At 43.2% G+C, this 16599-nt stretch overlaps 1 protein-coding gene across 6 annotated transcripts; it reads right to left on the bottom strand.

Moving 5' to 3' along the window:
• Positions 1–3535: 3535 nt before the first annotated feature.
• On the bottom strand, positions 3536–11346 carry dnajc24 (DnaJ (Hsp40) homolog, subfamily C, member 24). Of its 6 annotated transcripts, XR_003928307.1 has the most exons (7): positions 11021–11339; positions 10763–10896; positions 10082–10184; positions 5991–6126; positions 4789–4857; positions 3934–4241; positions 3536–3846 (listed from the first exon to the last, which is right to left on the bottom strand). XR_003928307.1 is itself a non-coding variant. In XM_030052712.1 (6 exons), exons 3-6 carry the CDS (start codon positions 10181–10183, stop codon positions 4024–4026), a joined length of 525 nt encoding a protein of 174 aa, XP_029908572.1. In that variant the 5' UTR covers positions 10184–10187; positions 10763–10896; positions 11186–11346; the 3' UTR covers positions 3536–4023. The 6 variants fall into 6 exon arrangements, 5 of the variants coding, with proteins under 5 accessions (XP_029908572.1, XP_029908570.1, XP_029908568.1 ...); XM_030052712.1 differs by having other exon boundaries at positions 3536–4241; positions 10082–10187; positions 11186–11346; XM_030052710.1 differs by having other exon boundaries at positions 3536–4241; positions 11186–11345.
• Between the last annotated feature and the right edge of the window lie 5253 nt (positions 11347–16599).

A 16599-nucleotide genomic window follows, 5' to 3' on the forward strand; every position in this document is an offset into this window, starting at 1 on the left:
GATCCAGTGCAGCGGCTTTTCACCCGACCACGCATGTCTGAAGTTTTCAGACTGCATGTCCGACTCCTCACTGAAAGCTCATTGCGACAACCAGGGGGCCGATAACTCCTGCTGGGAAGCTGCACAAACTTTAGGAGAAGAAGAAACACGAGGCTCAGAGGCATGGGGAATCTGAGAGACCAAAGTGTCACAACAACAAGAAAAAAAAAGCTGTGTCCCTGTTATTGTGATGCAGGTGGCTCTCATCCTTCACTAAACACAGGGACCCCGACTCAGACGTTCTTCCTGGACAGTGCGCTGAGGAGAGACTGCCCCCTACAGTTTGGCTGGACAGCGCTTTGCCTGGGGGAGAAAACCACACACGGTGTAAAAGCTGCAATCGTTCGCCGCTTGTGGCTCCCAGCAGCTCCCAGCAGCTCCCAGCAGCTCCCAGCAGCTCGTGTCTGTGCAGCCGTTCATGCAGAAAGCATTGCTCTGCCTTTCGGCTCTGTGGTCGCTCGTGTTTTGCAGTCTGTAAACCTAAGAGTACTGTAGCCAAACCTGCCTCTTCTCAGCTTTGATCCATGATAAATTTGTCATTCTGTCCCTGTGGGGCTGCGACCAGAGAAAGTGAAATATAAGTCCTAGTCAGACGGAGTGCTTATCATGTTATTGTCTGGCTTTTCCTCGACGGCTGCTTCACACCAGAGACACCGGCTGTGAATTTAAGAAGAGAAATACCTCAGCTTTCAAAACGTCCCTGAACTGAATTTCTGCATAAAACCGCCAATGCTGAAGTCACAAAATCATTAAATTAAATAGTTTTTTTTTAAAATAATTGTATGCACTCCATTCAGCTGGTGCTTTGTAGGCCTTCTCTATTAAGCACATTAAATTGGATTCAGAGTGTTGCTATCGTGAAAACCTCACAATGCCAAGAGAGACTCAGTGCACGACGGAGGATTTAAGATATAAGTTGGAGCAGAATAGAGTGAAACCCATTCAAACCCCCAGTAGAATTTAAAAGATAGACAGACTGCCTGTTCTTAATTGTGGAAAGGCTAACTTTTTGAGATACAAGGTTTTCATCCTCAATCATCAATATGCATTCTTCCTCCAAATGACAGAGCTGTTCTTCCCTCAGCGGGACGGTGACAGACACACAATAGGATAAAGACTCATAATGACTCACTTATCTCTCTGGTCACTCAGCGGGCAAAGGCCACAGCTGACAGAACCACAAACTGATGATCATCCCTCATCTATTATCCCATCTAACCCGTCTGCCCAGCGCTCACCTTCTCAGAGATAAATGGAGATGAAGAGAAAGAGACGTGGAGGGGGAGGGAAGGAAAGACAGAAAGTTGCAGTTTGACAGAAAAAGGGAAGAACGGGAGAGAAGAGCGGTGCTGCAGTACCTCGTCTACATTTTCCTCTAATTATTTTTTTTCCCCTGTAAACACTTATTAGAAAAGAGGAAAATAGCCTTGTGGTCAGCAAGAAGGAAAGAGAGAGCGAGAGAGAGCAAGAGAGAGAGAGAGAGAAAGAGACAGCTGATGTTTAAATGATGGGGTGGAGGAATATTGATGTGACAGAGAGACATGCTGGGATATGGTGGGACACAAAATCACTTTCATGAACACACCACCTGCAATTAGAGCCTTTAGATCACTTTCTCCTCCTCCTCCCCCTCTCCTCCTCCTCCCCCTCTCCTTCTCCTCCTCCTCCTCCTCTTCCCCCCATCTCTCCCCCTCTCTCACTAACCCCCAGCTTTCCACCTCTGCAATTAGACCTCTTTAGATCACTTTCTATCAATCGCTAACACCTTTCCTCCCCCCATCTTCCCTGTCTGTCTGTCTGTCTGTCTGTCTCACACACACACACCACCTGCAAACAGAGCCATTTAAATCAGGTTGGAACCCCCACGTCCATCTGTGTTTCTGTCTGTGATGACGAACGACAGCAATTTGTGGTTGACAGAAAGGGGGAGAAGATGGATAATTAGCTATGATATAGTATCACTGCCCTTTAATAACCGAGCAATTTAACAGGCTGCTTAATGTCGATTTTATCATGTATACATTCTGCTTTTACCTCCTGACATCTTACAGAATCTTACCGTTTGCATCTCAGGGTGCAGATTGATGTGTGCAAGGTAGGGACGTGTCCGTATTATAATATAATATAATATATAATATCTATAATAAAGTGAATGTTTTGCAGAATCCAGCTCTTCATGTGAGAGGAAGTGCTGGTCAGAACACTCACACCCAGATAAATAATGGTTCTAAAATGGTTGAAAAAGGTTCCATGATGAAGCATCAACCACTACAGAACCACTTCACTAAGAGGATCTCAGCACTCAGCAGGTTCCTCGTGGAACATCTGAACAGAACCCCTCACTGAATGAACCTGGAGCTCCACCGAGACCCGTTCTGCCTGTTCTGTCTGTCTGTTCTGCCTGTTCTGTCTGTCTGTTCTGTCTGTCTGTTGTTTGGATTTCTGGTTCCTAAAAGAACTTTTAAAGGAACTCTTAATAGAACTATCTAAAGAAACAGTTGAACCGTCATCTGAAAGGTTCTTTGTGATTCGTTCATCATCTACCTCTTCACCGCCTTGTGTGGCATCACCATGGCAACAGTATCGTCATTTTAAAAATAGCCACATATGGATAAAACACACCGCACAGCATCCAAGAGCGAAGACATAATGAATATATCCTGTGGAAAAAACACGTTTATGTAGAAATTCTATACAAACACTATGGGATACAGGCCAGTGGTTTTCAATGTGAGGTCTGGGAAACCCCAGGGGTCCTTGACAGGCTCCCTGGGGGTCCTCGGCTAAGGAGGAACAGCAGGAAGGTGCCCAATGCTAATTTGCTGCGGGCTGATTATGTGAGGAGCCTCTGTAGAACATGAGCGTGTAATTTTATGGATGAGTCTACACGGTTCTGATCATCGGCACAACTCAGCTGATAAATTACACGACTCTCTGTTCAATGAGACAAACAGCTCCTAAATCAAGCCTGGACAATTTCGCACAGTGCACTTTCAATTCCACTTTCATTTAATCTACCAGAATTTGTTAAGCTAGAAAAAATGTGATTATTTAGTGATTATTTTAACATTATCCTTTAGTCTCACTTCTTTACATCTATTGGTCAGAGCTCTAATTTGTCAGAGCACGTTGGTGTTTCATGTCTCATGAGGCATTCAGGGCCGAAGCTGCTGGTCTGGAACAGGGAGAAGCCTCTGCCTGCGGTACAGCCTTCACTGCACATCTCACCAGCAAAACACACCGGATTCCTGCTGGATGTGTGATTATCTTTCCTCTTGAATGTTGCAGAACTGTGTGCTGTTACAGAAATTAGCAAGAAGAAAAAATAATAAAAATAATCATTTTGTGTTAGAGGACAGGCTCTTCCCGTCCTCACATCTGATCATGTTGAAAATGGGGAAAAAGCAGCACTGGCTTTCTGTTTTAATGGCACATGTATAGAACAGTGAGTGCACATCTTTGCTGCACTGTCAAAAAGGCAAAAAGGTGAAAGAGATGAAGTGGGGAGTTTGATTTTATTTGGCCAACAGCAGAAAAGTCATTTTACAGTATTTTCTTTGAGTAATAAAATAATAACTCCGTCCAGGAGGCTTTCAGGCACGAGTCAGGCCGTGTGTGTGTGTGTGTGTGTCCTGCCCTCTGTAGTAGTGCCACTGTAAAAATAAATTCTTTATTGATAAAAAAAGAGAAAAAAAAGAGAGAACCCACACGCACGCACGCACACGCACACACACACACACACACACACACACACACACACACACACACACACACACACACTGTGTCAGTAATTACAGGTTAAATAAGTTAAATATTTTGAGTCAATATCAGCAGTGACACACTGATCTTCTTAAAATCTACCAGATCACTTCACATCCATTTATTATCACATAAACACACACTCATATTCACTTGCAAGCAGAACATATGATATACTTTAAGACGATGATGGAACGTCACTTATCCTCCCTGGAATTTCCATTTTCACTGAGTTTCTAACGTCGGCGCTTTAGCCTGTAGCGTCCATGTGACATACACACTGAGGGAGCAGGTGTCGCAACACACCACCACCCCATGCTCCTCCTCGTCCTCCTCCTCCTCCTCATCCCTCTGCTGTGTCCTCTGTCGCGCCTCCTCCACCTCCTCCTCTGTGATGCTGAACTCTCCTCCACAGCGGCAGCAGTGCGTGTACAGCGACTGATCTGAGGACACACAGAGCACGCAGGGCTGAGGACGCTCACACTTTCCACCATCAACCCTTCAGATGCTAATTAACTGAGGTTTTCCTGCAGAACTGCAGCTGTCCTGTGAGCCTCCATCAGCACCATCCCCGCCGCGTGAGTCAGGCGAGTGTTTCAACCCAAAACTCCAAACTGAAAACGGATGGATTTGGATTATATGCTGTGAAATCTGAAGCTCCCCACATGATTTGTAAAATGGTTTGTTGTGATGTAGGGAAATTGTAAATGGGCCAAGCATTCAAAATCACTGGTTTGGTTCCTTTTAAAGTGAAATTCAAGTTTCAAGAAATCTTCACTCCCCTAAAGCGGCTCTTCTCACCCCCTCCCCCAGACCGGCACATTTAGTTTACTGACAAGATTTTAATGTGAACTTCTTCAAACTTTGAAACGTTCAATCAGCCTGAATGAGTGCAGCTTAAATACTGATGGACAGACGGTTTCACTATGGCTACTGCTGTACAGACTGGTGTGTGTGTGTGTGTGTGTGTGTGTGTGGTGTAGTAATTACCCTCATCCCAGCTCATGTCCTCCAGACACACATTAGAATCCACTGGCCAATCCTGCTTCAGCTCCTCCGCTGGAAAAGGACAACATCATTATATGTGTGTGTGTGTGTGTGTGTGTGTGTGTGTGATATATGTATTGATGTATTGTGTATGTGAAAGCTAGGAAATCATTTAGTGAAGTGCAGGTGTTTAAGAAGGCTGAGGGAAAGAGGGTACACATAAAAAGTGAATCAGCCCAAGCAGCAGTTTCATCAGAGGCTCACATCCTCTTCATAATTATATTATTATAAATATTTCATTATATTAAAATAAATATTTCAATACAGACTGCTGGTAGAAAGTGCAGCCTGGTGCTGTGAGGAGGAGGCACACTAACATACAGACTAATGGAGGTGCTGAGATGGTTAACACATTTTTTTGTCAGTCACCCGTGAAGAAACAGTCATTATCAAGTTTTACAGTTTGGATAATGATAATGAGTCTGAACCTAACTTGTTTAATAATTAGTGTTAATGAACTTTGTAAGGATTAATTAGTTTTACACTTTGTGAAGAATAATTACTGTTAAACTGGTAAGAACTTCATTTTTACATCAGTGGGAGGGTGAGGGCTGGTCGAGGAAGCCTCCTTCATGTCACAATCACAGAACAGAAACAGAAAATAAAATATCTTTTGAGTTACTCAATCAATAACCTTTCAAGATGTTAAAAGAATTATTCTTTTCTTTTCTAACAGTTTCAAGACTGGAAATTGTTGTTTTGAAATTCATAGTCTTTAGAGGAGAAAGTGCTTGACTTTGAAATAATGATTAAGGCCCTATAAATATATATATATATAGATAGATATATATATAGATATAGATATAGATAGATAGATATATCTATATATATATATCTATATATCTATATCTATCTATCTATCTATATCTATATATATATATGTTTTTTTTTAATTATTATTATTATTATTATTATTATTATTTTGTTAAAACTGTGCCTACATGCCATTACACTGACATTGGCTCTCTGGAGCATACATAAAATTCCAATGGCAGCCAGCTCACAAAATCAAATTAGCCATTGTAAAGTATGAAATAATCTCTATATGCAACTGGCTAACAGACACCGAGGAGATCAATGTGGCTCCAAGAGTTTCATATCTTATAAATAACAATCAGAAAATGGATGAACAGTTGAAGTCCCACCTCTTCTGCTCAGGTCGTACTCCTTCCTGCTGCTGTGCTCCTTCAGGATCTTCCAGGCTGCATCAACTTCCAGAAACTTCCTCAAGCCAGACTCTGCCTCTGAAGAACACACACCTCCCAGACGGTCTGGGTGGTACTGCGCACACACACACACACACACAGGCTCATCAGACACTTCCATGTCCATGATATTCCAGCTATTCAACAGGAGCAGAGTGAGGGAAAGTGGGAGAGGATGTGAAAGGGTATAAAAGATATTAGGGCAGATATTAGGAAGTCATGATGACTGAGCTACTGGACTCTCAGGTTAGGTCAGGTCAGGTCAGGTCAGGTCAGGTCAGGTCAGGTCAGGTCAGGTCAGGTCAAGGTCAGGTCAGGTCAGGTCAAGGTCCTGTAGTCCCACAACAGGAAGTCTGATTCTGGACAGGTTCAAAACAGCCAACACACCGGAAACAGTAAATTCACAAAAATACAATACAGCTGCTTTTCAGTGATGTCAAACTGTCACCCAACATAACAGATCATGACAAGAAAAATAAAGGAACTTGTTTGTGGTTATTTTGTTGTTCAGACAGCTGTCACTTCTTTAACTAGATGGTGAATCATAAAACAAATGATACAACTTGGGAGGGATACACTTGAGTTTAAATGTCTTCACTGGGATATAACACTATAGTGCTGCTGTGATGTATCTGATAAGTCTGATTGGATGCAGCATCCCATCAGTAACTGATATCCATTAAGGATATCATTTAAAATTAAAATTTCATGTTTTTTATATGTGGTTTGACTGCTGTATTTTTTAAAATCTCCTTAACACAAAGTTCATGTCATTCAGGTGTGAGGATGGAGAGAAAGAAGAGAATAAGAGAGAGAAAGAATCAGGGCAGACAGGGGAAGGAGACAGGTTGGTCTAATATTAGATAGATAGATAGATAGATAGAAAGATAGAAAGATAGTTAGATAGATAGATACTTTATTCATCCCGAAGGAAATTCCCAGTTTTCAGCAGTATCCACAGATTGCAAGATTAAATAAATAAAAAATAGAGAATAAGAGATGACACTAGAGATCTAAGTACAACAATGTGCAAAAAATGTGCAAAATACCGTGTGCACAGGTGTATACAATGTGCATAGATGTAGGTCAATGTGCAAATTTAGAAGAAATATACAGTATAAATAGACAGTATAAATAACAGATGATAAATAGCAGCAAGCAATATAAACACTATAAACAAGGAATATATAAACAATAGAAATATGAACAATTTAAACAGCCGAGGAAAATAACCTAAGCCTGAGGAACAACACGCTCCGACCGAGGTTCAGAGTTAGTGTGAAACCATAAGACCAAGACCGTCGACAGAACCCGACACCCGGTACTGGGATTCAAGAACTGTGAGATTCAAGAACTGTCAGACTTAGGTGGAAGTGTAGGAACAGCCACTTGATACCAAGTGATTAATTTCCAAAATATTATTTATACTGAAAAATTCCATTAGCAAGATGTGTAATTTATTCAAAGCCATGAAATAATGCTTGTTTGACCATATGACTTAGCGGAGAAGAACACAGGCAAGGGGTGAAGGAGACAGACATGAGGTCGGTGATGGTATCTGCTAAAAGTCTGTAATATAAGTTTTATATGTTATAAGTCCATGAATAAATAAGATTTATACACGGTGAAATGTGTCTGCATACCCCTCAGAAAGCAGGTAGTTGCACTCCTGAGTTAGGACCTGATTCGCCCTCGACACGGCGGGCCAGCCCTCTCTTACGGCCCGGGTCAAGCCAAAACAGGACAGCAACAGCAAACTGAAATCATCAAACCTTTTTACCGTCAAGGCCGGGTGTAAAAACCTCATGAAACTGTGACGCCTCTCTACGGAGAGAAAGGCCTCGTCGGCTGATCGGTTCAGTCAAACGCTCACTTCTGGATTCAAAGTTTCTGTCCCACACAGAAGGGAAGTGATCCAGTGTGAACACAAGCTCAGAGTTTACTGCTCGTGTGACGGCTCAGCAGCACAATGAGCCAGACCATTTCACCAAGGATTATCCTCCCTAAACTTATGCCAAACAAGCAAAAGAGCCTGTCCTCGTGGCCCTGTGTGTGTCCACAGTGTGTGCTAGCACACCTCATGCTAATCCTCATTAGGGCTGTCATGACACCAGGAATTCAGCCGTCGACACTAACACCAGTGAGTTGCCACGATTTGCCCGCAGCAAAAACACCATTTACCTCAACATACACTCCCTTATTAAAAAGTATTTAAAACAAACAATAACTGCGCTTAAATAACTTTTTAGATGCATGACATGAGAGAAATACGGAAATAATAAGAAGGCTTATACATAATTAGAAACGGATACCACTATTTAACGGGAAACTTCAAAGCCTCCACCTCAAACACAGAATCCCTCCACCTACGACTCCTCCTCGGGCTCGTGGCGCTGAGCGGGTGCTGAGGTGTCGGCTCTCGTGGCGTCCGTGCTGAACGACGGAGAGCTGAGCTGTTTCCTGGCTGCTTTTTTTCTTCTCTCTGCTTCTGCCTTCTGTCTACATGCAAGAGCGACTTTTGGAAAATCTGAGTGGAATTTCCCGAAAACTTTATTTTCTTTTTGTCATGCGCACAGGGAAAATTACATTTCACAACGTGAGCTTTGCTTGTTTGCACACGCTCACATGAAGACAGCAGGATTCACCTGTGACCTTCAGGAGGAGCTCGGCCTCGGCCTCCTGTCCACATCAACAGCTGACCCTCGTTCAGCTCTCTCTCTCTGTAGGCATCGTACACACGCTCTTTGCTCTCCTTCTTTTCTTTCCTGTATGTGCACTTCATCCCAGGCAGCAGGAGCCTGATGCAGCTGCAGGTGCACAGAGGACAGGTGAGCTCTGCTGCAGTCGCTCCTCAGACTCCCTGCACTCGCTCCTGCACTGAGGACGTGTGTGTTTATGTTCTCCTGTGTACAATAAAGTTTTTTTAAACAACAAATAAATAAAGTTTTGTTTTCCAAAACACCCGTCTCCATGACGATGTGACGATGGGGCTGACGCCCCCTGCTGTTCGAGCAGCTACACTGATCAGCTGATGAGCACCAGGCTACAGCAGCACTAACACACACACACACACACACACACAGCTTGGAGAGCCTCTGTCTCTATTGGCCTCTTCTGTCTGTTAAATGAACCACAAAGAGCAAATTACCCAGAAAATCATGTCAGCACGAGCCGGGACACGGGCATTGTGTTTGAACTGGAGGCTGGACTGATGGATGAATAGATATATTGATCGATCGATGGGAATCCAACTCGTAACCCACTGAGTAACTTCAGTCAAAGCAGACAAGCGTCTGTGTTTCCAGCAGCAGAGTTCTGCTCAGGACTTGCAGACACCTCAGTCGACACGACAACAACAGCAAAAGCAGAAACATGGCAGCTTCACTCAGCCAGCTGATGAGGCAGTGTATGCTTAGTGATGATAATGGACTGGGCTGACAGTCTAATCCAGATTATGGTGAAAAGATTAAAAAGTTAATGAACATTTACTGATTAAACATTTAAAACCCTGACAGGAAGGAGAGCTGTTTGTGAATCAGCACACACCCAAACATCTGACTTTTTGGAAACCTACAAATAAAAAGCAGGTGTGGACTGGGCCAAGAAGATCAGCTTTTAGTTTGTAAGGCTGCAAATAGAGCTGGGCAATATATCAATACTAGATCAATACTGGGATATGAGACCAGATATCGTCTGGGACTTGGGATCCATATCGCGATACAGCACGTGTGTTGTCACTTCTTAGTCTTACACCTTCACAACAGGTAACGGATGCAATTTTCTGAACTGATTCGACTGCTCCAGTTGTGCTTTACCTGCTCGCTCTTCGTATTCACATTACAAATGATTTTTCATCCAAAATATCTTGTGTAAATATTTTGTAAAAGCATCAACAGTCACCCTATGCTGAATCTATGCTGATTTCTGAGATACTGATAGTGAGACCAAACGCAAAGAGAGACAGACAGCTTGTACGTGCTGTGTTTGGCTTCCAGTAGAGGCAGACAGTGAGAGACAGACAGGTGAGTTACCTGTAAGACCAGCTGCTGGTATCTGTGTTTGAGCTGCTGTGCCGAGTCGGAGGGACTGGCTCCCAGGACGGCGTACAGGTCCTTCTGCGCTGACTGGGACATCCTGCTGGGACAGAGCAGAGCCTCACATCAGACAGGTGAGACAGAGCTCAACACTGTGAACCTGTCAGCCCCTCTCTGTGGACCTGCACAGGCCCTGTGGTGCAGCATTATCATCTTAGTATCTGCCATTCTAAACATACTGCAGTATAATATGTATCATAACATAACGTGTTATGATATATTGTGATTTATTACCTATTTTCAACAGTAAATTCTGTCCCCAAAAGAACTTTTATCTGTTCCATCTAATAAGAGAAAGTTTCCATCCAGTTCCTCTCCCCTGAGGAAGTCTCTCTGCAGGGAAACAGGACGGACGTCCCGGCCGCGTCCCGATGGCCCGGCAGAGCCGCTGCATCGATCCGAGATACCAGATCAATACCTGGCCTCCACCTGTCAGTACCCTGCTGCCTCACAAAACACAGCAGTACTGTGCCACATCCCTGATGATAACATGTACCGTCCATGTGTCACACATGTTGTGCATCTGACTGGCTGACATCATGAAGGTATGGTGGCCAGTGAGGGCCACATCAGGCTCAGTACACAGTCAGGAAACACAGTGACGTCAAATAAACCCACCTGTCTATCTGACTCCTGTCTTCACCCACCAGGCCCGGTATCCACCTGCATTAGGCAGGTCACAGGTGTCAGTCTGCAGCCTGATGACGTCACGCCGGTACGTCACGCCGGTGCGTCACACCGAGCAGGTCAGTCTGCAGAGACGTCAACAGAATGAAAACTTCATGTTATCAGATAAAACTCCTGGTGGTAAAGTTCCTGTGGGGCTAGAAGTCACAGCTGAAACATGAAACATGTAATAAACCTGTAATAACTCACAGCGCAGCGCCACAGACACGGAGCTGCTCTCAGTCCGCTCGCAGCTTCAGATCCGTCTGAACAGGGCTAAAGCTAATCTGAGCTAATCTGAGCTAACAGGCCGAGCCCGCAGCGTCCGGCTGCTCGCTGCGACACACGGCGCCCCCTGCCGGGCCGCACCCTCACCTGCAGCGGCTCGGCGGGGACGGAGCTGCACCGGGACACACCTGAGGGCGACCCGGGGACCCGAAACTGCTTCACTTCAACACGAGGACCAGTCAGCTGGCGGCCGACATGATGTGCACCCGCTTCTATAGTCCCCCGGAAAACACGCTCCTTACTTTGATTCCGCCTTCGCCTTAACTCCGGGCACAAACACTTCTATAAAACATTATTGTTATCAGTAGTAGTAGTACAGCTATTTCTTTTTGTTTTAACTTTTTGCGTATTTCTTGCAAAATTTTGGGTCCTTTTTTTGCTGATGGCCAGAATATTAGTACAAAAAATAGCCAAATTGCCAGATAATTAAAAAAAATAAATAAAATTAAATTACGAAGGACACACAACCTCAGGGTTAGGGTTAGGGTTAGGGTTAGGGTTAGGGTTAAAATTAAATTAAATTAAATTAAATTATATAATACATAAATAAAAATTACAAGATTCTTGTGTTAAATGTTTGTGAAAATTTTCACATCATGTACTGAATCTGGTTGTGGCTGAACGCAGCTCAGACGACTTTCACAAGCAGTTAGTTTAGCTTTTAAAGAAACCAAAAAATCCAGTCAGATGTGGCCCAATACTGACAGAGGTGGGGCCCCTAGGCGCCGTGCCTGATCCGCCCAGGGGCCCCACAGCTCTGCTCATCACACCATTGATGTAGGAAATTTTGGAAATGTCTGTGGGACACTGGGCCAAAACCACCATTTCAACATTGGGGGGGACAGATATTGAATTTGCTATTGAATTGCTAATATATTCCAGCAATATTATTATTATTATTATTATTTATATTTATTATTATTATTATTATTATTATTATTATTATATATTATTTGTAACCGTTTTTATTTATTAATTTATTTTTTCACCAGAGCAGCTGTCATTTCCTTATTTGGGTGCTTTAATCTTTTATCTGACTATAGCATGAGAAAAATTATAAGTAAATATGGTGATCTCATGGATTCTTTATTGTCATTGTAACATGCAACAAAATTCCATATGGATAAATAACAGAAATATGCACAAAAAAATAGGATAAAATGTGATAAAGTGTGTGGTCGCTGCAGAGGGCAGTCCTAATGCAGTCACTGTGTGTGTGTGTGTGTGTGTGTGTGTGTGTTTACTGGGGGCTTCCAGGGGCAGTCTATGTGAGTGGTCACTGAGCGCGTATGTCTATGTGTGTGTGTGTGTGTGTGTGTTGGGGGAGAGAGGCTGCAGCTCTTGGTAAGAAGCTGTTCCTCAGTCTGTTTGTCCGTGTGTGTATTGTCATGTACAGGTAATGTCCGGTTAGCCCCATGACTCCATGACTAATTCAGAGCCATCATGATGATCTGTTCATGCTTGTATGTGAATGAAATTGATGTTAAAATAATTTTTTTTAAGTGTTATCAAATCAGTGAGTGAATCTGCTCGGTATCAGGTTGTTGTGTCACACTGATGGAGCGGGACTAAACCCTCTGCATATAGTTTTGTTTTTGTTTTTGCACTGGTCAGGAGCATATAGCTGAAAATAATATTTCAAAGGGAGCACATTACTGAGAGCCACAGCTCTAGGGAACGTAAATGATGTCACCAAAATTCCTGCCGGCATCTGTGGACCAAACACCAGATGCCAAAGCTGCTCCATGCTCATGTTTGATATTGTACAATCATGTGTGCAATCAGGTGAGAGAGGGAAGAACATCCCAGAATTAAAACTTTATCCACCTTTCAATCAGGTGATACCTGTCTGACTCTGACCAATGAGCTGACAGCTCCATGAGGCCTCTGCTCTGGTGAAACCAAACCAAACCAAACCAAATGAGCAACGCAGCAAAGCTTCAGCTATTCCACACTGGCTCACAGCGCAGCAAACAGACGACATGTGTGAAAACACCCGGAGGAAAGTTGGATTGTAGTTATGAAGCAGCCAGGAAGCAGAAACGCAGGGCATGCTGGGAAATCCGGCTGCCTTCAGATGGTGGCTGATCTGTTAATTGAATTGGGAGCGGAGGTGGTGAGGCGACGCAGTGACACCTCTGTGATGCTCGTACCTCCGTCTGTCACTCATTACAGCGTCTTTAACAGGACAGGGGGGCGGGGGGGTGGAGTGAGACAGATTGTTGTGCAGATAATTATGTGTTCATTTTGGGTGATTTAAGCCTCACTTGGCAAAACAGACAAATATTAACAGTAAGTAAGTTTAATGTTATGCTGGGCTACAGGGACTGAAACACGACGTGCAGGTTCACTCACACAGCTTTACTGCAGAAACAGCTGCACATCTCACTGACATGCTTTTACATTTATGCTTTACAAGCTGCATGTATACATGTGTGTGTGTGTGTGTGTGTGTGTGTGTGTGTGCAGTTATTTATACATTATGATGAAAGTATTTGTTACTTAGACTCACCAGGAACATTTGAAAAGGCTAACCTAATACAGAAGACAGTCAGTGTATTCTTAGCGTTGCATGCCGTCTGTAAATTGTTTGTATTAATGGTCAAATACATTATGTATTAAAAACATGGTACAGGAAGGCACATGTGTCTAAGACAAAGTTCTTAAGGACAAAAAATGTGTGTTATGGATCTTAAATTAAGAAACAGCAAAAAAAAAAGAAGAAGAAGAAAGAAAAGAAAAGAAAAAAAAAAAAAAAAGAAACACAAATGCTAAAATCCCCTAATAACAGTATGCAGGAGGAGCCTCTTTATGTAAAAAGATCATCTACATCAGGAGGAAAATGGACATTTCTCAGAACTGAGAGAATTTTATGTAAAATACAAAGTAAGTAGGAACTGGATTTGATATGTATGAGTGAACAATCATCCAGTAAATTAATCATCAACAGATTTTCAAGTCTTGGTCAAGTCTTTTCTCCCAAGTCTCAGTCCAGTAATCCAAGTCCAGGTCCAGTCACCAGTTACCTGATGGAGGAACCTGCAGTGCCCAGACTCACTCTGCTAACCCTAACCCTACAGGCACCAGCTGCAATGCAGTCTGCTTCTACGTCCAACCATCAGAAAAGTCTCTTCCAGTAATAGAATCTGACCTCCTCCCAAAGAGAGCAGTCATATTTCAGAGCTGCCACATCACTCCTCCTCCCTTTCCTCCAGCCGCTGGTTTCCATTCATTCCACTACGATATGAACATGAACTTTCAGAGCCTTCAGACTTTCTTCACTCCAGTTTTCCATCAGCAGAATAAAGTCCTCCACATGAGTTTTCCTGATAGCAGCAGCACTGTTGTGTTGTGATGTGTCCCTTTGTTGTGTCCCTCCTCCAGGGAAAATAGTCCCCTTGGAAATGCTGACAACTTGGCTGGCCACAGAAGCAGGACATTAGATTGTGGCTGTTTCAAACCAAAATTTGAAAATCGAGGGATTTTGATTAAATGTTGAAATCTTTAGTACTTCTGCATGGTTAATAAAATGGTTTGTTGTGATGTAAAACATGGGAAATTGTGGCCAAACGTTCAAAATCACTTGTATGGTTCATTAAATTCACTGTGAACGAGTGTTAGTCGGGCCCAAGCAGCCACCAGATGAACTTGTTCTAACAGCTGCTCTGAAACCAGGAACCCCGGCCGCTCAACGCTACAAGATCAACCCTTCACCCTGCCTGCCGGTGGACACACACACACACACACACACACACACACACACACACACACCACTTCAGTTGATCTGGCCTCCTCGGAGAGCGAGTCTATCTGCCACCTGCTCCCCTCCTCTTGGCCTAGTGACACACAAACACACACACTGTCAAGGACTGTGTGAATGTCAGTGTCAAAGTGTGTGTGTGTGTGTGTGTGTGTGTGTGTGTGTGTGTGTGTGTGTGTGTGTGTGTGTGTGTGTGTGTGTGTGTGTGTGTGATTGATGAAGAGTCTCATCTTGCTGTGCTCTGGCACATTTCTACAACCTAAACTGCTGAACCAGCAAGGGACTGTGTTTGTGTGTGTGGGGGTGTGTGTGTGTGTGTTTCAGTGAAACGAACCCAGAGAAACACAGCTGGCCAACAGAAGTGTCCAGGCAGCTACTTTCTAAATGAAGCCTTGATGTGACGACTGTGTGGCGGCTCCTTCCTCAGCCTAACCCTGCCTAACCCTAACCCTTACCCCAGGTTAGGGTTAGCTGGTCAAGGCCAAATTCTGCAGGCAGGTGGGTGGCGACTGGGGGGAAACACACTGGGAATTCAAAAAGCTCAAATTCTTGCACAACACACACGAGGGGACAGATACATCCACCACAGGCACATTCACACTACACACTCACAGCATCATTTACTGCATCAGGTGCAACACATACAACAGGCTGTATGTGGGGGAGACAGGCAGCTCTTTACTGGACAGACTCAAACAACACATATACACCATAGACAAAAGCAGACTGGGCACTCCATTGGTTCAGCATTTTCAAATCCACCCTGTACAATATCTATCCATCACAGGCCTAGAGGCAGTCGCGACATGGACAGGGGGACAACAGAAGAGACAGAAGTCCTAGAAGACACTGGATAGAAAAATTCAACACAAGAACTCCACACAGGTTAAACGAAAAAATAACAGGGAGGGCAGGCAAAGCGGGAACTGGACGTCTGTAAACACACACACACAAAAAAAAAAAAAACAAAGAGGTTAATTGGGCAGACGGGTATAGTGACATACAGTATGGATAATTAACATGAGTTGATTGGCATCAGAGACTGTACTCTCTGAGAAAACTGAGGAAATTTGGTATATCAGCCAAAATTCTCAGCAACTTCTACAGGTGTACGATCGAGAGTGTCCTCACCACTTCCATCACAGTCTGGTATGGTAACTGCACAGCCTAAGACAGGAAGGCTCTCCAGCGTGTGATCAAGACTTCACCGTACATCTCTGGGGCAGCCTTCCCCTCGCTACAAGACATTTACCAAACCAGAGTTCTACGAAGGACACACAACCCCTTTAAATTGACAATTGGCTACATTCGCCACAAAAAAAAAAAAAAAAAAATGAGATTGGGTAATACTTGAACTATAATACAACAATAGTCTTAAAAATTATACATACATACATACATACATACAGATAGATAGATAGATAGATAGATATGTATATTTAAATAAATACAAATTGTATGCATATATATATATATATATATATATATATATATATATATATATATATATTTATAAATATAAATAGACCTAAATTTAATATAGTCATTATTGCCAAATTAACAATATTTACAAATATTTACAATTTTTATATCATATTGATAGCTATTATTCACAATTTTTATATCACATATAATAGCTAATAGGGATATCCCTGATTGGTGGAGGCACCAGCTCAAAAACAAAACTGTGAGCCTGTGACCCTTCCTCCCTGAAATTTTGGGCCTCACTGGGGATTCCTTC

Source organism: Myripristis murdjan, chromosome 6 (genome assembly GCF_902150065.1).
Source record: "Myripristis murdjan chromosome 6, fMyrMur1.1, whole genome shotgun sequence".
In the NCBI taxonomy this organism is placed as follows: domain Eukaryota; kingdom Metazoa; phylum Chordata; class Actinopteri; order Holocentriformes; family Holocentridae; genus Myripristis; species Myripristis murdjan.

Excerpts from the sequence above, each read along its gene's own strand:
- dnajc24 (XM_030052712.1), bottom strand. The coding sequence starts at position 10,183 with ATGTCCCAGTCAGCGCAGAAGGACCTGTACGCCGTCCTGGGAGCCAGT. Across the intron at positions 6,127-10,081 it reads ACCAGCAGCTGGTCTTACAG|TACCACCCAGACCGTCTGGG; the intron begins GTAACTCACCTG and ends GTGTGTGCGCAG. Across the intron at positions 4,242-4,788 it reads GGACATGAGCTGGGATGAGG|ATCAGTCGCTGTACACGCAC; the intron begins GTAATTACTACA and ends GTGTGTCCTCAG.